Below are 26,590 nucleotides of genomic sequence, written 5' to 3'. Positions count from 1 at the left end.
GGGAATGTTTGACGGGAGGATTCCTACGTGCTGTCTCTCGTGAGTCCTTTGTCCCTCTTCAAGCGCAACAGCACGCTGCTCCCAGGGACTGAGGTCATTGTGTGAGGCAAGCATGAGTCTCCTTTAGTAAACATTCTCCTTAGGACAAAACAGCTTAATCTCCTTCCCCTTTCTAGAGATATGGATTGTCTCCTGACCTTGTGGTAACGGTTGCTGTACATTTGGTTTTCTGATCTCTATCATTCCCGAAAGAAGTTTCTTGTACTGCAGCCTATATATACTCATAGAAAAATCATTAAAGCACCTTTGCTCCACCAGAGCTTAGGTCCCCGGGTCTTTTTTGTCTCTCTCTCTCTCTCTTTCTCTCTCTCTCTTTCTCTCTTTCACTTTCTTATCGTCGACTCTGTACCACAAGGTTCCGGTCCATTAAAGGACCCCAACAGGGCTAGGAGTTGCTCTGAAAGCTTTCCAGTTTTTCTGAGGACCCCAGATCAAAAACTCCCCTTGTCTGAAGGCCTCTTGTCTGCTTGCACCTGCCCTGGGAAGATCACAGAGCAGTAAGGTTAGAGTCCAGGAAGCGAGAAGCACTTATGAAACAAGTTGTTTATAGAAGCTGCAGCTACCTGCAATTGGAGAGTTAAGTCTGGGTTCTTGATTTCAGAGAGGGTAAACTGGGTGGGCGTGGCTCACACACTCCAACCACTTACAAGGAAGGGAGGAGAGATTTGCTTGTTATTGAGCAGCTGGGGCGGGAGCTTGTGGAGGGAGTTGCGGGTGGGAGCTGGGGGCGGGACTGAAACAGCCCCTGTGAGCAGCGCAGACACCTGCAGGGACGACGGGAGAGGCTCTCTTTCCAGGATGTGGCTCTTAGCTCTGGTCCTGACTTCCCTCAGCTCCTTCACAGCTTGGGGTGAGTCCTCCTGAAATGCAGATAGCAGGAGCATCTTTGGAAATCCTTGTAGGGGACAAGAATGGGCACAGGGCAAGGCATGACAGGCCGGGTTCTGCAACAGCACGTGCTCTGTGAACTTGGACGGTGTAGCCCAGCCGGTGCCCCATGGCCAGAGACACAGGGGACCATGCCCACCCTAGACTCAGCTCGGCACAGCCACACCAGAGGAGGACAATCAGCTCCCCTCCCACATCCCGCTGACGACTTTGTCGAGCTCCTCCATGTCTTTCCCTCTTGATTATTAATATGGATATGGAGTGGGTCTTTACCAGAATCCTGCAACGGATCTCTGTGATTGTTGTTTAGTAGCTAACTCATGTCCAACTCTTTTGCAACCCCATGGACTGTAGCCTACCAGGCTCTCTGTCCATGAAATTTTCCAGGCAAGAATCCTGGAGTGGGTTGCCATTTCCTACTCCAGGGGATCTTCCCGACCCAGGGATAGAACCTGTGTCTATTGGCAGGTGTATTCTTTACCACTGAGCCACTTGGGAAGCCCTGAAGGGATCTTACCAGGATCTTAATACCGGCTCCGGAGACAGAGGTGTGGGTTCCCGTCCCGGCTCAGCACTCAGGGGCTGTGTGTTCTTACACAGGGGATGTCCCTTTTCTGGGCCTTGGTTTTGCATTTCAAAAATGGGGTTGACAACTCTACCTCCATGGACTGTTGTGAGGTGGAAATGTGCTGTTTATTCTAAAGAGTGCCTGAAGTAGAGAAAGTGAAAAAGGAGATAAAGGAGTTGTTTTCAAAGACATTGTATTACTGCTACATTAAAATGGTTAGCTAACAAGGACCGCCTGTATACCACATGGAACTCTGCTCAATGTTATGTGCCAGGCTGGATGGGAAGGGAGTTTGGGGGAGAATGGATATATGTATATGTATGGCTGAGTGCCTTCGCTGTTCACTGAGACTATCACAACATCGTTAATCAGCTATATCCAAACACAAAATTAAAAGTTTAAAGCTTAAAAAAAAGATATGTATTAATAGACTATTAGGGTATTCTAAGGCCCACAGATCAGGAGCCAACTGCCTTTTGAAAAGATGGTTTATGACTCACATTTTCATTGGAGGAGAGAGTACGGTCCTACCATGGTGTGCCAGGTGGTGAAGACCAGGGTGGGTCACGAGGGAAGAACAGAAATTGGGAGTAAGGGTATTTATCTTGGTCGCTGATAGGGAAAGGAGAGGTGAGGCAGGATAAATAGGTTTGGGAGTGGCAAAGTAGACAATTTCAGCAGGTTGGGGGATGCACACAGTTTTCAGTTACTTTGTCCTAGAGTGGTTGGGGCAGGATGATAGTGGCCAACGTGGAGGACCTGATAAATAAGGAGTTTGGGGTACAGGCTCTGGCATGCTGGAAGGGGAAGTTCGTTCCTGTCTCCAGGGATTGGCTAACTCTGAGAGGGGCAGTCCCCCCAGAATCAGCAAGGCTCCAGCAGTCAAAGCGTCAGAATACGGGACATAGAGGACATGGTTAATACAAGGGTGCAGCAAGGGACCTCAGAATGCACCTGTACCATTTTATAGATGGCAAAACTGAGCCTCAGAGAGGGAATTCTACATGCCCAAAATCAGCTGGAACATCACGCTCTGAATTCTGTCTCCGGAGTCCAGAGCCAGTGCTCTGGCCATCAGTGCTCTGACAGCCCAGGCTGCAGTGGGTTTATCTTCCTCCCGGTGCTGTGACACGGTGACAGGCCTGGACCTGAGGGGAAGAGCAGTTATGTGTTGGTCGCTCAGTCATGTCTGACTCGTTGTGACCCTGTGGACTGTAGCCCACCAGGTTCCTCGGTCTAGGCAAGAATACAGGAATGGGTGGCCATTTCCTTCTCAGGGGATCTTCCCAACCTAGGGGTTAAACTCAGGTTTCCTGCATTGCAGGCAGATTCTTTACCATCTGAGCCACCAGGGAAGCCCTAATTAGAAGCTGATTATCCCCTTACTGCTAGTTACCCCCTGGAAGGGTCGTACCTTTTCCACCTTTAGAGAATCCATACTAGCTGCCTCCATTTCCTCGGTTACCTCATCTATAAGAGGACATATTGATGTCTCCCTAGCCAGGCTTTTCTGATTAGAGTGCCCACGTGGTATATAGTAAGTGCTCAATACACAAACATTACCTATAACACAAACAGTAACCGCTGCAGTCACCATCGTTGCCTATACCTCACAGCCCATCACCCACTTTTTCACTCTTGCCAACTGGGCATCTGTCCATGTCATGTCTCTCGAAGGCTGTCATTGGATGTGTCTATAAGACCAGATCTGGGTTATTCTTTGTTCTGGCCACATACTTTGAGGGAGAGGTTGACCTTTTGTCTGTATCTAAAGGGGAACAACTGGGAGGGTGAGAGGCTGAAAATCATTTCCTGTAAGGATGCTTAAAGAAACTGCAGCTGTTGAGGATGGACAAGAGAGGACTTGGGGGACGAGCATGAACAGGGATTGCTAAGGCCACCTGCCTCATGAAGGATGTCCCTGAGCAGCGAGGACCGGGCCTGATGTGGCAACTGCAGGAGACGCATTTAAGCTCAGTGAGAAAAAAACCGCCTGCCCCATGAGAATGGGACAGACAGAATGTGACCCCGAGTCACCCTCCCTCTGATGACCCTGTGAGTTAGGAAAGACAGCTTCACCCTCTCTTACATAAGAAGCTGAGGCTTAGAGAGTTGAGAGGACATTCAAGATCACCTGGCAAAGTAACAAAAGTGGCAAAAGTAACAAAATCCACCCAGAATCCAGTTCACTGTCACCACTGACGTGTCCTCACTTCCTCCCAATGTCCAGCAGGGCTGGCGCCCTCATCGCCTGTCGTGGACACCGCTCAGGGCAGAGTCCTGGGGAAACATGTCAGCTTGAAAGGATTTGCACAGCCTGTGGCCGTCTTCCTGGGAGTCCCTTTTGCCAAGCCTCCTCTTGGATCCTTGAGGTTTGCTCCACCGCAGCCTGCAGAGCCATGGATCTTCGTGAAGAATACCACCTCTTACCCTCCCATGTAAGTCGGGGGTGTGGTTTTGGCATCTTTCAGTGGGGCTGTTAGTCTCAAAGGGATGCAGGAAGGAGCCAAGGCAATCCTCTGAGTGGCTCATACTTTGCTCTGAAATCCTCAAACTCTTGTAGATCCTCATCAACATTCCAGAACTCTCACAGCATTCTAGAGCCCTTTATTCAACTAGGTGTTTCCATGCTGTGACTAAAAAGACCACACGAGCCAAGAAACATGCAGCCAAATAAATAATTAATTTTTTGAAAAGTGACGATGGTAAGTAAAATTAAGACAATGAAAATCATACACAATTCCAACACCTAGCAAGAGCTCCTGTTCATACTTTAGATTCTATTTTTCTAGTCTTTTATCTGTTCCATAATTTCTCCCTTAAAGTGGAATCACATAATTTTCTGTACCCAATTTTAATGTGTGTGTGTGTTTCCCACACCAAAAAGCAATTCTTGCAGACCATATGTGTGTCCAACAATTCAACTAACTTCTGACACTGTTTTGCCAGAGATAGCATCAGATTCCATCCGTGAAGGGCTCAGTCCCACAAAACCTCCCTCTACTTCAGATGCCAATTCTAAGCTGTCAACTGTGCTTCTGACCAACTGGCTATAATTCAGAGGTTCCCGTGACCCGCTTCCTGGGTTCTATTAATTTACCAGAGCGGCTCACAGAACTCAAGAAACTAATTTCCTCACTAGATTACCAGTTCATTATGAAGGATATTGAAGGATACAAACCACTAGCCAGATGAAGAGATCCATAAGGTGAGGTCCCTGATGGAGGATCCAGCACGGTGGCCTCCCTGGTTGTCCAGTCATTAAGAATCCGCCCTTCCACAGCAAAGGGTTCAATCCCTGGTCCAGGAAGTAAGATCCCACATGCCATGCAGTGTGAAAAATAAAAACAAGTTCTGGTTCACCAACCGGGATGCTTTCTGAACCTGTCCTTTTGAGTTTTTTCGGAGGTTTCGTTACATGGGCATGAGTGTCCATTGCTCAGTTGTGTCTGACTCTTTGCAACCCCTTGGACTGTAGCCCACCAGGTCCTCTCTCCATGGAATTTTCCAGGCAAGAATACTGGAGTGGGTTGCCATTTCCTCTTCCAGGTAATCTTCCAGGTAGTCTCCTGTGTCTCCTGCATTGGCAGAAAGGTTGTTTACCTCTGAGCCACCTGGAAAGCCATTACATGGGCAGGGGATTGAAATCATTAGCCCCTGGTGATTGATTCCCCTCCAGCCCATCTTCTCTTTCCAGAGCTCAGGGGGCGGTGACAGAACGTTCCCTCACTTTTAATCATGAGATTATTCCTCTGGCAACCAGTTCCCCCCCTTAGGTGTGGTCCAAAAGTCACTTCATTAGCCCAACAGTATACACTGCTCAGGAAATTATGAACAGAAGGGTTTCAAGAGCTCTTCAGCAGAGACTGGCCAAAGATCAAATACATACTTCTTACAAATACTTATTTTTCTTATATCACAGTATCATATTACACAGTACAGGTAATTTAGATGAAAGCAGTAGACGAAGTTCATGAAAGTATATCATGAACAGCATTCTGTGTCATTAAATATCACAACCTGACATTTAATCACCATATTATATTGAGTATTGAATCATAATTTCTTTACTCCATCTCTTATTTGGAGTTCTTCGTTGTTGATATTTTTTATACTATAAATAGCACTCTGATGAACATCCTATAGCTAAATTTTCATGCATATTCATTTTTGGATAAATTCTAAGATATAACATTTTGGAGTAAGAGTATTTTAAAAATTTCCCTTCAGAAATATTCCAACTGCATTGTTTTAATTAATATATGAAAACCTCCATTAATTGAATTTTTGTCAATGCTTAGAGTTATTAAAATGGTTTTTATCTACTGAATAGGCAGAATAATGTTAATGATAATTGTTATCATCACCATTATATACAAAATTATTCTTTTTATTCTGTGTTTGTTTGAATACTAGTGACATTGAGTGTTTTTCCTTTTTAACTATTAATCTTCTTCTATGAATATTACGCCCCTTGCCTAGGTGATCCAGGGAAAGTCCCCATGGGTTGGAAATCAAGAGGTTATCTTTGAGGCTGATATTCTGTGACTGGACATCTATGTCATCCAAGCACATCAACGCCTCAGTTGCCTCATTGACATACTGAAGGCAGTCATGCCTTTTTTTGTGGGGGCATTGAGATCCGGAAATGTGGCTTATAATATCCTTGAAAACATAAGCACTACATCGTGTGATTCTTTCTGGCTGTGTGACCTTGGGCAGGTTCTCTAACTTCTCTGTGCTTCGGTTTCTCATCTGTAAAATGAGGATAATAATAGAGCCTACATCATGGGGCCAATGTGAAGATTAAATGAGTTAATATATAAGAAGTATTTAAAACAACAGTTGGCAAGTTGAGAGGATTCGATAAACATTAAAATTATAATATCTGCAGCATCTTTAAAGTCCCCTATTGGGACAACCAATAGCTCTTGCCTGTGATGAGTTGCTGACAAATATTAGCATGTCTGTGTTGCTAGATCCTTATAGAAATCACTCCCCTCACTTACATCAGACAGATTGGGACCCAGAACAGGCAAGGCATTCACCCAAGGAAACCCAGCAAATCAGGCTGAGGCAGGACTAGAATATAGTTCTAATGTTGCCCCACAAATATTTGACCCCTGATCTGTTGTAGGCCCTAAATATCTGCCATTTCATTGGTTTCCCCTCGTTTCTGGATGTCTCCTGTGAACTAGACCATGTTTCCCTGTGGGCAGAATATAGGCACTCTACACCGGGCATCACACAGCACTGGTGTGGACCCAGGGAAGCAGGAATGGTCCTTTCTCATGCCCATCAGCACACTAGGCAGCCTCCTCCCTTGCCCCAGGGCATTCCAGAGGACCCAGATGGGAAGAGGGTCAGGTCTGACCGTACATGGTCCTGGGAGACCTTGGTGAGCCTGAGGATCCCCATCGCATGCCCCAGGTATGGTAAGAACAATGCTATTTACTGGCCTGAAGCTGGCAGTCCAAGGCCTTCGATGACCACAGGAGACATCTCCTTGGTCAGCTCTGATTGAACCTCAAGAATTCTTCTCTCTCCTTGCCCCTCGCAGGTGCTCCCAGGACCCAGTGGGGGCGCAGTTGCTCTCGGATCTCTTTACCAACAGAAAGGAGAACATTAGCCTCACGTTTTCCGAAGACTGCCTTTACCTAAATATTTACACCCCTGCTGACTTGACGAAGAGAAGCAGGCTGCCGGTAAGCGGTGGGAACCCCTGGTCAAGGCTGGTGTAGACTGGAAGGGATGAAGGCGGTGTTAAGTGGGGGCATCTTGGGCCAAGGTTCTTCTGGGGCCCCAGGGCTTTCTTTTCCACCACAGCCAAACCTGACATCAGGGAGCGCAGGTTGCCCACACCTGTTTCCCCTCGGCCAGAGTTGGGCCCCTGGGGGAGATGGCTGCACATCTGTAATTCACAATTGAATTTTTCTAGAGTCCCTCTTGCTAATAGATGGACAAGAAGGATGACTTTTAATTGCTAGATTAGGAATCTGATACCCAGACAAGGTAAAACGTCATTTCCATAAAGTTAGAGCTGGAAGGAATCTTGGAGATAAGCCAACAAGCCAACTCTTTCTTTACAGACAAACTGAGGCCCAGTGAGGGGAAGGTGAGGTCACAGAGGAGGGTTGGCAGGACTGGAGCACGGGGCCCCTGGAACAGCCGGGAGCTCTCTGACACAGGCTAGCAGAGGAGCCTGTGTGTGGCCTTCCCTCAGCACACAGAGACCCTCTCTGACAACTTACTGTGACTTGGTGTCACAGGTTGGGGGGCAGAGCCTGGAGCAACAAAGATGTATTTTCCTTTGCCTTTCAGTTCAGTTGAGTCGCTCAGTCGTGTCCGACTCTTTGCAACCCCATGAATCGCAGCACGCCAGGCCTCCCTGTCCATCACAAACTCCCGGAGTTACTCCTTTGCCTTTGCCAGCTATCAAGATTTTCTTGTAGTTAATTTCACTTCCTAATTGTTTTGGCTAAAGGTGATGATCCAGTGAGTCAGCATTTCCAGAATACATGGAACCCAGAGACAGAGCTGACTTGCAGACTCAGGCTGGAGGTCAGGGCAGGTCTGCTGGAAAAGGAGGGGTCAGTGGGTGTAGAGAGCTGTGTGACCTCAGGGTGGTTAAGTGCCTCAGTTTTCTTGTCTATGAAATGGGACAATAGTAATTCCTTTCTCATGGATGGTTTATTTTAAATGCTTAGAATGATACTTGTCACATAATTTATATATGAGTTCTTTGATTTTTTTTACTAACCAAATGTTTCTATTAATTTAGTCATTCTCATTTTCTAGCTATGTGAACTCCTTAGATTGAGGGCTGTGTATTATGAATTATCAGGTTCTCTCTCATCCTCAGTTCTCACTCAGGTGCCCCTGGCACTTAGTAGGTTTTCAGATCATATTCATCAAATGGTTGAAGACTTCTTGGAGGAGGTGGTTTTAGGCTGGGCTTTGGAGGATAGATGAGGTTTGGGGAGTGGAGGAGGAAGCAGAGCTGGAGTAGCGGAAGTCATATTAAGAAGAGGTACTACCCATGGCATGTGCTTCTTAACACGATCATTCACTCACTTGAGAAGCTGAATTCACCACATGAAAGTTAACTAAGATGAAGCTGAAGCAAGCTTCTAACCAAGGGCTTCTGCATGCTGAGTGTGCTGAGCTGGGTGAGGGGTCCAGGAGTGAGGGAGGTGGGAGTGTTGGGGAGGAGATGGTGCGCGAGCCTCGGCTGTTCCCATGATGATGTTCTCAGCATGAGGATTGCTGAGAGCAGGTGGCCCTGGGGCAGGGGAGACAGACAGGGGCAGCCAGGGTGCCCTGAGTTGGGTGGTGACCTGGGCCGGAGCTGGAGAATGGGTAGGTGACCAAACCTGCCTCTGAGGTCTTCCCCAGCTCTGCTTCCTGTAACCCTGAGGTTGCATCCTCCCCATCCAGGTGATGGTGTGGATCCATGGAGGAGGTCTGATGGTGGGCGGGGCATCAACCTATGATGGGCTGGCCCTCTCTGCCCATGAAAACGTGGTGGTGGTGACCATTCAGTACCGCCTGGGCATCTGGGGATTCTTCAGGTAAGACCCCGGACTCTCCTCGTGGCAAATTGTCCCCAGTGTAGGGGCGCTAAGACCCCACTCTGGTCATGCAAGCCCTCAAGGGGATCCTTGCTAGGCTCCCTACTAAGACATCTGGGTCCCCTCATAATTGGGCTCCTCCTACCTTCTCATTCCCCACCCACCCTGGTCCACTTACTTCTGAGCTCTTACACATAAAACACCTAATCTACCTGACAAACTCCTATTATTCCTACAGAGCCCAACCCATTGTTATCTCATCTGAACTACTTATCTCTTTTTCACTGTGCTGCCTGGCATGTGGCACTTAAAGATGACAGTTACCATGCAGCATAGCCCTTAGAGGCTCACACATCTTTCCTCCTGGGAAGTAAAGAAGGGGCAGACTCATGTGGCAGCTCCACGATCTTGTAGGTGAAGGAACGGGTGCCTGGAACTGGGAGGTTGTAAGGAGCATCTGACTCCAGGGGTACATCTACTGGGAGGAGCGTTGGGCCCACTCACCCCATTTCCTCCCTGGACTTTGGCACATGCGTGAGTGAAGGCTGAGTCTCCCACGTGGATTCTCCGGGGACAGGAACCAGGTCTCCAGAAGGCAGTTACTGAGCTTTTCCTGAATGCACTGGCGCCAGGACCTCTTACCCTGAGATGCTGGGGGTGGGCCGGGAGAGGGGTGGTCACCTCCCTGCAAAGACCTGTGGGCCGGGGGAGTGTTGTCCCAGGGGAGTCGTGTCCCAGGACGTGTCCCCTTCACAGAGACCCCTCAGCTCTTCCCCCCACGGCCCGTGTCTGCTCCCAGTGACAGTGTAACTGCACATACTCGCCCCACTTCCTCTCCCCCGGCCTCTCCTCCACCACCTGAGCCAGGGTGTCACCCCGACCATAGCAAATGCTCATCAATAGATGAAGGATGGCTGTGTAGAGCCCTGCAGCAGAGCAGGACAGCAGGAAAGTGAAGACCCCGTGTCAGGGCTGTGGAAGCCCAGTCCTTTCCAGGAGGCTCACCGGGACCCCCAGCCCCATCTCTGGTCCTCAGGGCCCTGCCGGGACGTCTCTGCTCCCAACCCCTCCCTGTTCTCTCACTCACAGCACAGGGGACGAGCACGGCCGCGGGAACTGGGGCCACTTGGACCAGGTGGCCGCGCTGCGCTGGGTCCAGGAGAACATTGCCAACTTTGGAGGGGATCCAGGCTCTGTGACCATCTTTGGAGAGTCAGCAGGAGGGGAAAGTGTCTCCGTTCTTGTAAGTCTTCCTGGCCCTGCTGTGGCTGTTGATGGGACCCCTTGCAGACCAGCCCATCTAGTCCTGGGATCGTTACTTCCAAGACTTGGAGTCAAGGCTGACCCGACTCTGTGAGGCATCAGATGGTGGAGAGTTAACGGCCAGACTCCCCTCAGCCCCCGGGAAGCTCAGGGCTCAGCTCAGACTCCGGGGCCGTAGCTGCAGCCACAGCTGCGACAGACACACTCTTCCTGACCTGTGTTGCTTGAGCTGATCCTCTCCTTCTTCATCATTTTAACGTTAGGGCTCACCTCACTTCTCTTGAGATTTGGGGTGCCTGTAAACGATTAATCAGAGGAGCCGACCATGAGGTTGGGCTGAGTGTCCTGGTCTGACTACAGTTCAGGGAGACGTGAGCACTGAGAACAGGTGGGGGCCCTCTGAGGGCACCTGGTGGCTTGTCCATGCCCAGCAGGGAGGGCAGCAGGCTCTGGGGCTGAGGGATGGAGCTGGGCTGCGGGGAAGGAGAAGAGGAGGAGGGATGGGGATGGCACAGGGGACAAGGGACACAGACGGGACCTGGGAGTGTGGTGTGGGGAGTGGGAATGAGGGAGACGCCAAGGGAGGCAAAGATGGAAATCAGATTAGAAGGTGCTGGGAGCTGTGAGAAACACTCCAACTACCTCACGTTTGAGCAGAGGCTTCCATTTGAGCAGAGGGTTAACGCTATTACTGTTTTTTCTTTTTTTGGCCGCTAGGCTTGTGGGATTTCAGTTTCCCAACCAGGGATCAGTTGGTTCCCCAACTCGGTTCCCCAGCCGAGCCCCCTGCATTAGGAGCTTGGAGCCTTAACCACTGAACCACCAAGGAAGTCCCTATTACTGCTTTTTAAAAATCTATGTTGGTTTCACAACTGAATACACAGAGGAAAATGTTTTTATTCCTCATAAAGTGGAGAAATAAAAAGTACAGATAACCTCAAAGAAGAAAAAAATTCATTCACAGTCCCATTGTCTGTGGAGACTCACCATGAACATTTTGATCTGTATTTTTCTAATTTTTCCCATGATTCTATCTATGTATTAGTCTAGGTGGAATTTCTTAAATACAAATTTTCCTTAGCATTATAAAACAGCATAAATCTTTATCTAACAATTAAACACCCTTTCATATTTTTGTGTGTATTGTCAAGTAGTTCCACTGTAAGAATGAAAAATAGCTTATTTACCCAATCTCACAATATTGAAACCTTGGGTTATTCCCAGTGTTTACTATTATAAACAGCATGAGCGTTATTAAAAGTTGTTGTGTACCTCCATGCTCATTTTCCTTAGGATAAATTCTGAGTAATGGAAACAGGAAATCAGAACTGTGCCTCCATTTTATTTATTTATTTTATATTTCCCCACAGGTTTAAATTTTTATTTACTTTTATTTTTTTAATTAATTCCTACTGGAGTATAGTTGCTGTAAGAACTGTGCCTCTAAAGTGTTGCTAGGAATTGCTAAGCTGCCTTCAGATACTGTTGATTGTTATAGTCAGTGGGCGCCACACACTGCCTGTTCTGGCCCTCACTCTGCTCCTGCATCCCTCCAGCTGAGGTTTTCTCACAGATGCTGGGCCCATGGTCTCCATGGGAGCAGTCCAGGACAGGGTTGGGTTGGGTATAGCTCTTGAAGACCACCCTCCCCGTGAGCATAAGCTCCCTTTCTCAACACGGTCCTCCCAGGTGTTATCTCCCCTGGCCAAGAATCTCTTCCACCGGGCCATCTCTGAGAGTGGTGTGGCCCTCACTTCTGCCCTGGTCAAGAAGGACATGAAGGCTGCAGCTGAGGTAGGTCTCACACTGGTCTGTCCCCACGCCATTTGTTCTGCTTTCCTGAAGTTGTCAAGGGCTGTTCTTAGAATCGGGTCTGGCTGACATCCTCGAAGAATCACAGAAGTGAGGGTGGCTGAACGTGTAGGGGAAGGACACACCTCGCCCCGCTCCCAGTGATGCCACCTAGCAAACTGGGACGAGAGCTGCAGCATTTGCTAAGGTCAGAGAGTGACGAGGGCAGAGCTGGACTCAGGCTCATGACTCTGGCCTGCCAGCCCCGTGCACTTTGCACTGAACATGTTTCCCAAAGTGTGCCAGGTGGGGTGAGGGGCTGCACAGTGGGCAACGGCCTGTCATCTGTCATCTCAGGGTCTGAGATCTGCTGAACTCCCTGGCTCCATGAGACTCTGGAGGATTCTTCCTGGGGGTTTGCGACTGGGATAATTTCCTAGAGGATTCATTCACTCAATAAGTAGTCATGATATAATCTGACATCTAGCAACCTCATGAAGCTTCTTTGATAATTTAGGAGGCAGATTAAATTCTATAATTGCACAACTTAGAAAATGTCAGCTGTGACTGCAGCAATAGAGGTATGTGATGTCAACAGAATCCAAAAGCAACACGTAGTCCAGTTTGTAGGGGGAGGTTATCATGAAAGGCTTCTTGAAAAATAAAATGATCACGAGTTGAGATGAGAAGGATTATCAGTACTTTATTTGATAAGAAAAGAATATCCAGGAAGAAGGAACAGTCTGTGCAAATGTCCTGTGGCAGGAGCAGGTATCTCAAGAGAGTGAGTGAGGAACGTTGATGTGGCAAGGTTAGAAAGTGCAGACAGGACCCGGAGAGAGTTGAAGATGGGGCCATTGGCAGGGTCATGCTACAGAGGTCCAGGTGAGGGCTTTGTCTTTATTTGGAGACTGTTAGAAAGACAAGAAAGGATGAGCAACAGAGTCCCTGCTGAGGAGTGTGCCTTAGTGTGAGTGACGTGGAATGTTTGGTCCGGCTATGAGAGCTGGTTTGGTGGAGGGGTGGGGGCAGCAGCCAGACTTAAAGGGATGACTGGTAAGTAGGAGAGGAGGAGATAAGAGTCCAAGAATGTTTAGAATTTTTGAGAACTTTTTTCAGAATTGTTTGGCTATTAACAGCAGAAGCCCATTAATCAGGCTAAAGTTAAGAAGGGGGAGTATATTCAAAGGAAATGGATGTGGCAGAGATGAACCTGGATTTTGTTATCAAATAGGACCAGAAATTGCAGAATGAAGAATCTTAAGTCCCTTATTTTGTGCTCTCACTCTTCCTCTCTCCTTTACTTCTTCCTGTGCCTTTTTATTTTTCCACCACATACATACTGAGCACTGATGTCTGTCAGACACTGGACCAGGTTCCAGGCAGCCCGTGCACACTCTCCAGGGTCCCGTCATTGTGACGCCTGACTTCTCTTCTTCTGCATCTTCCCCTCTGGCTGCACTTTGCAACGGACTGGCCTGAGGCCAAATGTCTATTAATCAGATGAGCCAAGGTTTGAAGTTAGAAAGTGGGATTCTGGATTCCAGGCTCTTAAGCACCTTCTGCATGCTGCCTCTCTTTAGATGTTCAGCTTTGAGATTATTCTGTCCACTTTAACAGAGATTAGGCAGCAGAGGCTGAAGAATATAAGTGGCATGCCTGGGACCCAGGATCTACTGGTCTGGATTATTTTCTGCTATCACAGGCTGCCTATAGAAATTGAGGTTGGGAGAGAACACTCAGTATGGATGGAGGGAAGAGACATGGCTCTTGAATTCTGCTGTCACCTGTGATCTCTACAGCAAATTGCTGCCTTTGCTGGCTGTAAAACCACCACCTCGGCTGTCCTTGTTCACTGCCTGCGCCAGAAGACAGAGGACGAGCTCATGGAGATAACACTGAAAATGGTAGGTGCATCTACTCTCTTGGAACCACAAACCCCCCTACCCTGGAAACATGGCCCCAGGCTTCATTATTTCAGCTTCAGTCCTCTTGCCCTGGAAGAACCACCTGGGACAGTTTCTCACCTCCTCTAGATCTGAATGGGAAATTTCTTTCCTTCCTTCCTTATTACAGACTATCTCAGATGTTAGCAAAGACAAAAAATAACGTAATAGACAACTGTGTAATGACTCCTCATATCTATCAACACTTACTTTTTCCAAACTTGTTTTCTAATATTTTAAAATTTTTATTTATTTATGGCTGTGCTGGGTCTCCTATGCTATCTGCGGGCTTTCTCTAGTTTTGGTGAGTGGGGGCTGCTCTCTGGCTGGTGGCTCCTCATTGCCGTGCCTTGTCTTGTTGTAGAGCATGCGCTCGAGGTACGGGGGCTTCAGTTTCTGATACGTTTTTAAGAAATTAAACGTTACGTATTCTCAGGGATAATTACCACCCTGAATTTGGGGGATGGGATTATTTCAAACAAAGATTTTCAGAAATATTGTCACAATTTGTTTTGGTTCATTTAGAAACCACCTCAATTATAACCCAGTGGTGGTCCAGTTTTCTAGATTTTCTGTGTGTCTGCCTCAGTTGTGATTCTAACATAACTGTGTATCTACCCATTCACCCATCCAACCTTCCAGCCATTCATGTATCCATTCAGTCATCATTTTTTTATCGTCCATCCACCAATGAATCCAATTTATCAGTATCTTTTCATCAACCTAAAATAATGTCAATTCATCTATAGCATTCATTCATCTGTTACCAATTATCCATATATATGTATTTCATCACCCGTCTCTCTAACATCAATGATGAATCCATCACCAAGTCTGCTGGCTATCATTCATCTATCCACTTATCCCCCCAATTCACCCATACTCCTTGGATTGACTAATTTCATCCATCCATCCATCCATCTCTGCTAAGTGTATGCAGGGAGATAACAGAGTAGGTGATGCAGACATAATTGGATGTAGTCCCTATCAAAAGGAACTATTCAAGGAGAAATAGACACATTGACTTAAGTGGACTAGGTATGGTGGGAGTACAGAGGTGAAGCATGCATTATAATAGGCAGGGCAGCTTCCCAGAGAAGGTGACATTTCAGGACTGACGGATGGCTATGGTGGGGGGTCGTCACAGGAAGTTGCAGCATGACGGATACCCAGAGAACACCACAGTTAGAGCCAGTGGGAACTGTTGGAGTAGCCTGAGCGCCTGGACTGTCTGTCTGGACCCTGAAATCCTGAGGCTACTCCTAGACTCCCAGGGGCTAGACTCCAGCACTGGATTCTGCTCTATTTCCATGGGTTAAGTCCAATGTAGCCTTGGATCCTGGTTTCTCAGGCTCAAATAAGGTGACCACTGTGCTCAAAGATAAAAGCACAACTGTTTTCTGGTTGTGTAAATTTCAGTCAGAGGTAACTTTCTTCCATCAATTGTTCATGTGGCACAAGAGAGTCAGCTTATAAGGGGAGACTGAGTGACTTTGGGAAAACCCAGAGAACCCTCCATGTTATTCTTCTGAGATCTTCTGAGATCATTTGGAAGTGTTTCTAGGATTATCCTCTCTCCCCAGTACACACACACACACACACACACATGCATGTGCATGCACACACACGCACACCTGGATTGTGGGCCTACAGCACAATGGAGGGATCCTTACTAGGATTTCCTGCATAATGGTCAGGCCTGTTAGCTACAGTGTCACGATAAAACTAGGACAGTCTTGGTAAGCTCATAACAAAGAGAAGTGTGAGGTGGGCCGAATTTCAGTGAGTTTGTCAGGATTTTCTAAAGCAAGATAAGAAAATTCGTCTCAAAGTGCCTTGAGAAGAGAAAGGAATATGTTGTGACAGAATCTTCAGGTAACTCACTGACAAATCCAAGAGTGGATGGCTTCAGGCATGGCTGGATCCAGATGCACATATGCTATTATTAAGAATCTATCTCTATCCCTCAGCTTTTACCTTTCTGTGTTGGTTTCACTCTCAGACTGATTTGTCCCCTGGGGAGGTTAAAGACAGCAACAGTACTCTAGTCTTACATACAACTTGCTTAGAAACCCTATTTCCCAACAATTGCAGCAAAAATTTGGGTAAACTCTATTGAACTGACATGGGCAATTGTCTACCCCTGAAGTAGTCCCTGTATCCAGGGATTTGGTGCACACAGAGGTCACATACTGCTGCTGCTGCTGCTGCTAAGTCCCTTCAGTCGTGTCCGACTCTGTGCGACCCCACAGACAGCAGCCCACCAGGCTCTGCCGCCCCTGGGATTCTCCAGGCAAGAATACTGGGGTGGGCTGCCATTTCCTTCTCCAATGCATGAAAGTGAAAAGTGAAAGTGAAGTCGCTCAGTCATGTCCGACTCCTAGCGACCCCATGGACTGCAGCCCACCGAGACTGCAGGCTCGTCCGTCCATGGGACTTTGCAGGCAAGAGTACTGGAGTGGGGTGCCATTGCCTTCTTCAGGAGGTCACATACAGATGCCTGCAATCATGGAGTGAGAGTGGGGAAGAGGGGGTCCCCGAAAGGAAAATCGGGGTGTTGTTGCCTGGAGGAACAAGAAGGGGAAACAGGTGGAGGGCAGGGCAGGCACCAATAACAGTCCTCTGGGAGCTCCCCTCCCCCATCCCACCCCTGCATCCTGAGCTGGTGCCCAGGGGAGGGAGTCCTGCCCGCTTCCTTTCAGCCCAGCCAGGGAGGCGCCAGGAGGGGGCACTTGGTACCTTTGGGCACAGCTCACAGAGGTCAGCTTTCCTCCCAGGAAGCCTCCTCACCACAACCTCTGTCTTTGTCTTCACAGAAATTTTTTACTCTTGATTTACATGGAGACCCCAGAGAGGTAAGGGCCTTTGGTTTCTTGATCACACATTTTAAGTCTTGACACCTTTGCTCAGTCGCTAAGTCGAGTCCCATCCTTTGTGACCCCATGGACTGTAGCCCGTCAGGCTCCTCGGTTCATGGGATTTCCCAGGTAAGAATAATGGAGTGGGTTGCCATTTCCTTCTCCACTTGACACCTTTAAGCTCCAGTTAATGAAAAGGAAAGAATGAAATAATTCTTCTTTGTGGAATCATGGTATCTCCTTGTGTTTATATTACTGAGGCCCAGAGAGAGGCAGTGACCCTGCCTGGGTCACACAGCCAGGAAGACCAGATCCAGGAGTGGAACCAGTTGCCAGGACTCCTAGTCCAATGCCCCCAGTTTTGAACTCTGTGTCCCTGTCCCCAGCCAGCCTCTGGTCTTGTTTACGTTCCTAAAAATGCCCTGTTGGGAGAAGGTGGAGGAGAAACCTCCAGTGTGGGGAGTGGAGATGACTGGGTAAGGGGATCTTCAGGAGCCTTCACGAGGAGCCCGGATCATCTCCTGGGGGGGCTGCAGGGTTGACTGGCTGTGCAAGTCACACTGTTTGCAGGGATGTGGGGAGAGGAGCCATGAATCTCAGTCCTCAGGACACCACCCCCTCCCAGTCATGCAGGAAACTCAACAGCAGCCTCCCCAGACTGAGAAAACATTGAGGCCTTGTTGGTTGATGTTTTATTATCAATAAATATCACACATAACTAACTGTCTGTAAGAAATGTATATTACATAAGGTCTCTTTAAACAGGAACATACACAACACAAGGTTGAAAACATGTGACCAGAGGCTTAGGAACCTGGCCCCATATTTCCCCTGTTGAAGTGACAGAGCATTCCCTAAATCAGAGTCATGGTGACTTTACAGAACTTAAGTGCTACGAATAATGAGAATTTTACCGAACCGATCAGGGGTCCTGCTGCTTACTGGTTATGACATCAAATACATATTCACAAATCATAAAAAAGAAAGGTGACTTTAATCAGAATACAGCAATCTGGGGAGATGGTGAAGTCAGCATCCCCTCAAAACCACCTCCCAAGTTTCTGTTTGGCCATGAATCTTTCTGTTGTTGTTGTGGCATGCAGGCTTCTCTCTAGCTGTAGTACGTGGGCTCAGTAATTGCAATGCGTGGGCTTAGCTATCTGAAGGCATGTGATATCTTAGTTCCCCAACCAGGGATCAAACCCAAGACCCCTGCATTGCAAGGCTGATTCCTAACCATTGCACCACCAGGCAAGTCCCCGGTCATGAAACTTTTTAAAGAACAACAAAGAAGTAATCTCAGTTTGCACTGAGATAGGAGATCAGAGTGGTTGCCATTCCCCTCTGGCTGCAGGCTCATATGCAGGTTGTTGATTCCTCATGATCTTCTTCTAGATATCTTCTTGTTCACATAGTTTATTTCAGAGATTACTAAAGGGGAAGCTAGGGAGGAGACCTGGTCATCTGTTAATTACTTATTCTTCATTTCTACTTCTTTGATCTATGGGAAGAACCAAAAAGCTAGGCAAGGTATTGTGTGATTAAAAGATCTGAGAAGTGTACTTGGGCTGGAGATGAATAGAGCGTGGAGGAGGGGCCTGGTTTAAAAGTTGGTTATCATATAGCTTTGCTAAAGTGACCAAAAAAAAGGGACTTCCTGCTGAGGCTGGTTTCCTGTAAAGAGATGCTTGCAAGGACTGTAGATGGAGAAGTGCACATAGATATATTACTGTGTACACTTCAAATTAAATGCACATTATATTATATATTTTCATACCAATTTGAGTGAAGATCTGTCCCCATCACCTGACCACTGCTGTCCCCTGGTCAGAGTTCTGTCCTCTCGGACCTGCAGACTTAGCCCGCTCTGTTAGGACCCAGGTGTGTGGCCACCACCCACGGGCACCCAGGTGTGTGATACTGTCCTCGGGTTCCAGCAGGTGGAGAGGGGGATGCAGGTGTGACTTGGGAGGGGAAGCATAGACACTCCCTTGCTCTCTTCCCTAGAGCCATCCTTTCCTGCCCACCATGGTTGACGGAATGCTGCTGCCAAAGACGCCTGAAGAGATGCTGGCTGAAAAGAATTTCAACAATGTTCCCTACATGGTGGGAATCAACAAGCAAGAGTTTGGCTGGATTATTCCACTGGTGAGAAAGAGCAGGCCTTGTAGACGTGTCTCCCATCACATCACCCTCCCATCTCTGGTCACAGACCTCTCTCTAGGACCAGGGCAGCTGTCCCCTTCATACAAGTTGTCATTTCCATGGAAACCATCTCTGATGGTCCACACTGTCATCTGGGTGGTCAGTTCTGGGGACCCACGTCCGCACACACTCTCTAGTTGTCCTCCCATCCATGAACCCTGAAATGTTGGTGCCAGGAGGGCTGGTGGAGATCATCACTGGGAAGATGAAAAACCCAAGGCCTGGAAAGGGGAAGGGGCTCGGGAGTCAAGGAGAGTGGGGCTTGGAACCTGCAGCCTCTCTGCTCAGGCTTGCTGCTTTCATGCTTTCTCCATAAATTACCCCCACCCCACCCATGCTCTCAGTCATCTCACTGGAAAGATTCAGAGGAGCCTGCTTCCTCCTGAGTTAAAATTGACTTCTAAAAGTTAGGAAGGGCTTTCCCTTCTGACAGAGATAAACAAAGCCAGACACTAGTTGAAGGAATAACAGATTTGATTCAGTTACATCCCTGCTACAGGGAAATGATCCATCATGAACTGAACCCAATCCCTGAAATGAAAGCCTGGAGCCTCTTTAAGGCATGGGTGAGGCGGGATGGATTGTCCATGTAACTGGGCTCCCTGGATTTGTTAGCTGGCATTTATGTGGAGAAGAAACAACTCCTGCCTTCATGAAAGGAGGCAGTGGTGTAAGTAGAAGCAAGACCCCCACTGAAGTTAGGCCTTTCTCCTCTCACAGGGACTGGAGGAGAGAGCAAGAATTATCCCTGAATGTATGTTTTTCATAGAGATGGCTCTCAGGTCCTTGAGGAAACAGTTATGGGTGGAAGATTTACATCTAAAGGGGCAAAGAAAAGATTTAGAAGGGGTTCGTGGACCTACCTGCCTATCACCAGGTTTGGGCTGGAACAAACAGTAAAATCTCCTGGCAGCCCAGAGCTCTTTAAGGGGGCCTGCAGTCATCCTAGGGACATGGCCTTAAGCTTCCTGAAGCTGTTCTGGAGTTTGGTCAAACCTCTTAGGACAGAATTTTGATGGAGTTGTTATGTGCAGAGTTCTGTGGTTCTTCAGCACGATTTCAGAGGTTTTACCAAAGGACCAAAGTCATAATGGCAGGATTTGGGGCTTTCTCAGTTATCTGACACAGGCAGGGTATTTGTGGAGGTCTGTGTCCTCTGCCCCAGAGCCTTCCATTTCAACACTAGGCTGGCTGGAACCTTCCCTTTCTGTCTTGATGATTATTGTGGGGACTCTAGCCTAATTATTTGTACACACACACACACACACAAAGACTGGGGCACCTTCCCTTAACAATTACTTTATCCTCCTTGCACTCCTTGATCTCTAGATATAAAAGTCCATTTGATTCATTGGTTTTGCCCAACTCATCAAAGACCTATGCCCATCAAGACATGACAAGGTGACCTTGAGTCTGCATTGGTTTGGTCCCTTGGGTTTTTCCTGCCATTGCTTAATGATTCACAGTTGTTTAACCTTTGTTTTAACAGCTCATGGGCTACCCTCTGTCTGAAGACAAGCTGGACCAGAAGACGGCCACGTCACTCCTGTGGCAGTCCTACCCTTTCCTTGTAAGACTCTAGGAATCACAGGAACTGGTTGAGCCCCAAAGAGGGCCGGAAGCTTGTCCCCAGTTGCAGAGCAATTAATGGCAGAATGAAGACTGGGGCTGGGAGATTCTGACCCACTTTTTCTACTTTGCTTATTGTTACTCAGGTTGAGGGGTGGGGGAAAGTTTCAAGTCGACTTGAAAGGTTCACCATTAACCAAAGAAGACATGCTGTGTCCATTCACCAGGGGTGGTGAGGTCAAAAATTGAGAAGTAGCAAAATTAAAACCACCAAGTGAATGAGTAATATTTAGGAAGAATTTATTGTACATAAACACCACTTTGCTCTCTGGGAGCTTCCAGTTTCAAAGACTGATAGGTTTGAGGACATGAAGTTACAACATGACTTCTAAAGTGAAAATGAGGAAGTTGTTCACCTTTTCAGTGATTGTTTATTACAATAGAGTTTTTTCAGGTGTCAAGGGAATGGTGAAAAGTGCTTATCTCATACCATTTTAGGGAGATGACTTAAGTTTATTTTGTGATTGTCAGAGGGCTTTACAGAAAAATAACCTAAATTAGGTTTTGCTTAGGTGCATGAAATAAGTGAGAGTTAGTTTTGCTCCCATGGCTTAAATGGTTTTGTCTGCACAGATAATTCATAAGTCTGGTCTCTATCTTGTATTTAATTTTAACAGTGGTCACTTTCACTTGATCTGTTTCAGAGCATTCCTGAGGAACTGACTCCAGTGGCCACTGACAAGTATTTAGGAGGGACACACGACCCTGTCAAAAAGAAAGACCTGTTCCTGGACTTGATAGCAGATGTGGTATTTGGCATCCCGTCTGTAAATGTGGCCCGTCACTACAGAGGTGAGTCCCGGACATTGGGCAGGAGAGGGTCACCACCATTCCACCTTCACTGATTCCTGCCCGGCCCTCAGCATAAACACATGCATGGAAACTGTTGAGAGTTGTACATCCGATACTAACTGCATTTGGCCTGAAATGCTCAAAAACAGGCAGAATTGAAAGCATGTGTTGTGCTGCAGGTATTCTCCACAGGAATGAAAAGCAGCCTGCTATCAATGAAATGTAGTGGTATTTCTGTGGACATAAACTGTATGTATCTAGATGTTCTGGTGTGAGAATGCATCAGGGCAAAGAGGTTTATATGAATTGACCCGATGCCTCTATAATGATAGTTATTTTTAATCAGTTTCCCCAGAGTTTCAACATTTGTTTATTCATTCATTTACTCAGTCATTGAATAAATACTGGTTCAAATATAGTTCCACCTCTACCAATGCACCCTTAAGCAAGTCATAGAATGTTTTCCAAGCTCTTTATTCTCTACTGTGCTAATAACCAGGGACTTGCTGCAGGAACACATAAGTTGGCACACAGTTGGTTCTCACAGTGGGCAGCTGTTATTAATGCTCCTGTTGTTCACTCAGGACCGTGTGCCCCCAATTTCCTGATTGCTTATGGCCCCCTGGAGCCCTCAATACTATCCAGGTGTGTGTCTGCTGAAATGAACCATGTGTGAATCCATGTTTTTCAGATGCTGGAGCCCCCATCTACATGTATGAGTTTCAATATCGCCCAAGCTTCTCATCAGAGCTGAAACCCAAGACGGTGATAGGAGACCACGGGGATGAAATCTTCTCTGTCTTCGGGGCTCCATTTCTAAAAGGTGATGGCCTTTTGGTGACTATAAACTTGGAGTTAGGAGATCCTGGTCCGAGTTTTGACCTGGTGACCTTGGGCAAGTTCCTCCTTCTCTGCAGTTCTTAGTTTCCTGAATTCACCATCACAGGGTGGAAGGACAAAGGGCCCTGACCATTTTTTGTTGTTGTTGTTCTAACGTACATGATGTAGAATGCATATCCTGGTGCCCTCACCCATGGCCACTCTAGAATCCAGACCTGGGCATCAGCAAGACGGGAGTGTCTCACTGCAGGGCCCTGCGCAGGGCTAGAAGGCCAGTATTCATGCCACACTCACAAGAGCATACCAGAATGTGAGTGAGAGCATAAGGTTAGAACTGCTGTTAACCTCGAACCAGGACTAATGTGTGTGTGTCTGTATATCCAACCATCCACCTAAAGCTCATATCTCTTTTAATGAAATATCTTTAAGATTATAATATTTTAAAAAATAACTCTCACAAATGTCTTTAAGGTCTTCACCATCAACAGTTAACAGACAGCTTGCGTGTGACACACCCCAGGGCTGTGCCTCTGGACACTTCCTGATGGGTGACTGATGGATGACTATTTGGGGATCTTGCAGCTTGGTTATTTTTCAGATTCTGTGAAAACATATGTGGGTGAAGAAAACTGAAAAAATACCCAAAGGAGAGCATCCTGGGAGGTGGGGTTACTCTAGCAGAAACCCTGGGGTGTGTCCCTGAAACACTGACAGAGGAAGGGCAGTCAGGTGGCCAGGAAGACAAGGCAATCAGCGTATGGGTTGACTGCAGGCCTTCACTGAGCCCAGCCTCAGCTGGTAACTGTCAAGCTTAAAGTGCATTTGAATTACCCAAGATCTCCTTAAAATGCAGGTTTAGACTCAGTAGGTCCAGAGTAAGGGCTCCATTTCTGAATTTATTAACAATTTCTCAAGTGCTTCTGTTGCCCATGAACCATACTTCGAGCAGCAATAGCTTTGTCTCCTTCCCACAGATGGTGCCTCAGAAGAGGAAATCAATCTCAGCAAAATGGTGATGAAATTCTGGGCCAACTTTGCTCGGAATGGGTGAGCTGCTGGCAGAGATGGAGCAGGGTTGGGAAAGGGACAGGGCGTGTCTCTTGGGTGGAGGGAGTTTCCAACATGTGATGGTCAAACAACCCGCCCTGTGACCTCTAACATGAGAGCTCCCTGTAATGGACTGGCTGCCCAGGACACGGTCAGCCTCCTGTTTCTGGCAGCATATGAACCTTTGGCAGAAATGAAGCCGCGGGGTCCCTGACCATCTCAGAATGTTGTTGGGACCAAACCGTTGCTTTGGTGAATTTCTATTTGATTCTGTTTCAGGAACCCTAATGGGGAGGGGCTTCCCCATTGGCCAGCATATGACCACAAAGAAGGGTACCTTCAGATTGGTGTCAACACTCGGGCAGCTGAGAAGCTGAAAGACAAGGAAGTGGCTTTCTGGAACGAGCTTTGGTCCAGGGAGGCGGCAAAGAAGGCACCACAGTCAAAACATGTCGAGCTGTGAATGGGACACTCGACTGGGCCCCAAGACAGGGGTTTCTCTAAAAGTTTTTATGTGCCAAAGAGGCATCTTATTGTGGAGTCTGAGGAATTGTCCGATGGGAGTGGCAGAGGTCAAGGAGGGGGAGTTTCTGTTTCTGTGGCCTCAATTTGGAAATAAATGTTCTTTTGGAGACCAAGTCGATGTCTTTGTCTTGCACTGGAATAAAGCCATCCTCCTTAGTGAGAGAAGGATGAAGACAGTGGGTACCCTTGGCAGGAAGGTGCTGTGGCCGTTCTGGCTCAACCTCTGGGCGGGCAGAGTGGAGCTGGCTGGGCCCTGGGAGGTGCTGAGGGGGATGCTGCATCTGCTCCACGCCTCTGGGCCAACCACAACTCCAATGAGAGGATGTGGGGGACCAGAGTGCCATGTCCCCCTTGTCCATGTGGAGCTGCCTGTAGAGATGGAGGCGACACAGACTGAGGATGTCCCTGGAGTGGGAAAGAGGGGACTGCGCATGGTGAGACTGTGGCATGGCTGCCTGGCCCTTCCTGGCCCTCCTGCAGGTCTGCACTTCTTCCTTCAACTTACAGATTGTCCATCCAGGCCCCTCCCTGCAGCCATCTCTTCCAACAGCTCATCTGAACCCTTTCTGAGGCATGGACCACATCAGGGCCAAGCAGTGACCACCATGGAGTGAGTCCCTGAAGTGTCATGTGAAAACTGTCTCTTTCAGAATGGCTGGGGTGATTTCTGGCTTCTCCTGGGATGTAGAAATCTCTAAGAATGTTACAGCCACCATTTCTGCAAGAAAAATCCAGATTATTCCCAGTTTCACGACTATTTCTGATTCATTCAAAGAGATTGCAGGGCAATTACCCTGAAGTCTGAAGGAAGACGGGCACTGTGGAGGAGAGATGGGACATGAACACTGGCTGACTGCTGACAGGTGGAAGATGGAGTCACCGTGTGTGTGAATACAGTGACTAAAATGTGAATCGAGGCTAGAGGCCAACTGTGGTGAGTATCAGAGTATATAGTCCTCAGGAGCTACTAACCCACAGCGGAGTTTACACTTACGGCAGGCCCTTCTCTGGGCCTCTATCAGGGACGCGTGGGAAATACTGGTGACAGATAGTTCTTTCTGTTCAGTCTGCAAGTCATGTCCGACTCTGTGTGAGTCTGTGGACTGTAGCCCCCCAGGCTCTTCTGTCCGTGAGGCTTTTCAGGCAAGAATACTGGAGTGGGTTGCCATTTCCTTCCCCAGAGGATCTTCCTGACCCAGGGATTAAAGCCTTGTCTTCTGCATTGGCAGGTGGGTTCTTTGCCACTGAGCCACCAGGGACGCCCAGTAGGTAGTAAGGTCAGTGAAAACCTGCCTCAGGAATGCAGGATTGAAGCCCTGCTCAGACATTTCTCCCTTAAAAAATAACATCCCCAAACCACTGAAAGACCAGCATACCCACTTCCCTTGGGTAAGTAAGACCTATTATATCTGAGCGAAAGGAAAATTTAAAAATTTTGTATAGAGATAGAAAATGTTTGGTAAAATCCTAGTACAAGCGATAGCAGGAATGGTAGGTATCCTCCTGCATCTCTTAGGAGAACAGGGACAGCCTTAATCGTGGCTTTACATCACTAGTACCACTTCCTCATTTGTGGAAAGGATGATAACCCTCTCTGGACAATGGCACAATCACACTCGGTTTTCGAGGATGACACAGGACACACAGCCATGAACAGCAGCCCTGGCTTATTGGTTTAGAAGTCGAAAAATATCTCTGTAATATGAATGATAAGTAATATCTGATAGTTTGGTTGCTCAGTGTGTGCTAGACTTCATTCTAAGACTGTCCATCTCTTACATAATTAAATCCTATTGAACTCTTAAATCTTAAGCTTGTTGCCTAAAGTTAAATCCTAAAATAACCAGAAGATGTGGTTGCAACTGTCACAGAGGAGGAAACTGAGCAGAGAGGTGAGGTCGCCCGGCAGTGACACAGGAGGGATGGGTACTCTTGACGGCTGAGTGCAACATCCTCGCTCTCACCCCTACCGGGCACCATGTCATCTCATGACTGGTAATTTGTTCCTGCTGAGGCAGGTGCCAGGAAGTCTGGTCAGTGTCCTGCTCCCGCCTGCTGAGTTCCAGGTCCCTCCTCAGACTCAGCCCAGACCCTGGGTTCCCAGAGGAGGGCCCGCACTCACTCTTCTTGCAGGAGGGGCATCTGCAGGCCTTGCAGGTGCAGGAACCGCCTGCCCCGATGGGAAAGGCCAGCAGTGAGCAGGGGGGTAAGGAGGAGCCACCGCAGATGTCAGCAGGGCCCCCTCCCCCTCCTCCTGGGTCAGCATCAGCACTGGAGCTCCCAGTCCACTCAGGCAGATAGAGAAGCCCCAGCTCCTCGCGTCGGGTCCCAGGAAAGTAAATCCCCTTACCAGGGAAGGCCCCAGGCTCCAGACCCAACCCAGGTTGACTGGGGCTCAGGGCCAAGTCTATGTCCTGAACCCCAAGAGGCACCATGTCCCCTCTTGCCCCAAGGCCCGGCAGCTCCAAGGTCTCCGCCCAGCACTGGGTCCTGGTCTTGCTGTCCCCTGACCCCCTGGGTGAGGACAAGAGGGATAGTCTGGAGCCTCCGTGCCCTCAGATTTAGAATAGAGGCCAAGGGGGCCTGAAATGCTCTCAAGAGCCTGGC

General features: G+C 48.0%; 1 protein-coding gene across 2 annotated transcripts; it reads left to right on the top strand.

The window, feature by feature from the left end:
* Positions 1–743: 743 nt before the first annotated feature.
* On the top strand, positions 744–24,096 carry LOC122420094 (liver carboxylesterase-like). Of its 2 annotated transcripts, none has more exons than XM_043434838.1 (14): positions 744–910; positions 3,747–3,954; positions 7,077–7,221; positions 8,954–9,087; positions 10,177–10,330; positions 12,040–12,144; positions 13,944–14,048; positions 16,904–16,942; positions 18,953–19,093; positions 20,640–20,720; positions 21,424–21,571; positions 22,263–22,394; positions 23,386–23,458; positions 23,738–24,096. In XM_043434838.1, exons 1-14 carry the CDS (start codon positions 859–861, stop codon positions 23,919–23,921), a joined length of 1,701 nt encoding a protein of 566 aa, XP_043290773.1. In that variant the 5' UTR covers positions 744–858; the 3' UTR covers positions 23,922–24,096. The 2 variants fall into 2 exon arrangements, with proteins under 2 accessions (XP_043290773.1, XP_043290774.1); XM_043434839.1 differs by having other exon boundaries at positions 745–910; positions 3,750–3,954.
* Positions 24,097–26,590: the final 2,494 nt, after the last annotated feature.

This window comes from Cervus canadensis, chromosome 18 (genome assembly GCF_019320065.1).
Source record: "Cervus canadensis isolate Bull #8, Minnesota chromosome 18, ASM1932006v1, whole genome shotgun sequence".
NCBI classification, from domain to species: domain Eukaryota; kingdom Metazoa; phylum Chordata; class Mammalia; order Artiodactyla; family Cervidae; genus Cervus; species Cervus canadensis.
Note: the sequence above shows the minus strand (reverse complement) of the source record. Positions and strands in the feature narration are given on the sequence as shown.

Bases quoted from the DNA above. Each gene is read 5' to 3' on its own strand.
- LOC122420094 (XM_043434838.1), top strand. From the start codon at position 859: ATGTGGCTCTTAGCTCTGGTCCTGACTTCCCTCAGCTCCTTCACAGCT. The intron at 7,222-8,953 runs GTAAGCGGTGGG...CTCCCCATCCAG, and splicing joins CGAAGAGAAGCAGGCTGCCG to GTGATGGTGTGGATCCATGG. The intron at 20,721-21,423 runs GTAAGACTCTAG...GATCTGTTTCAG, and splicing joins GGCAGTCCTACCCTTTCCTT to AGCATTCCTGAGGAACTGAC.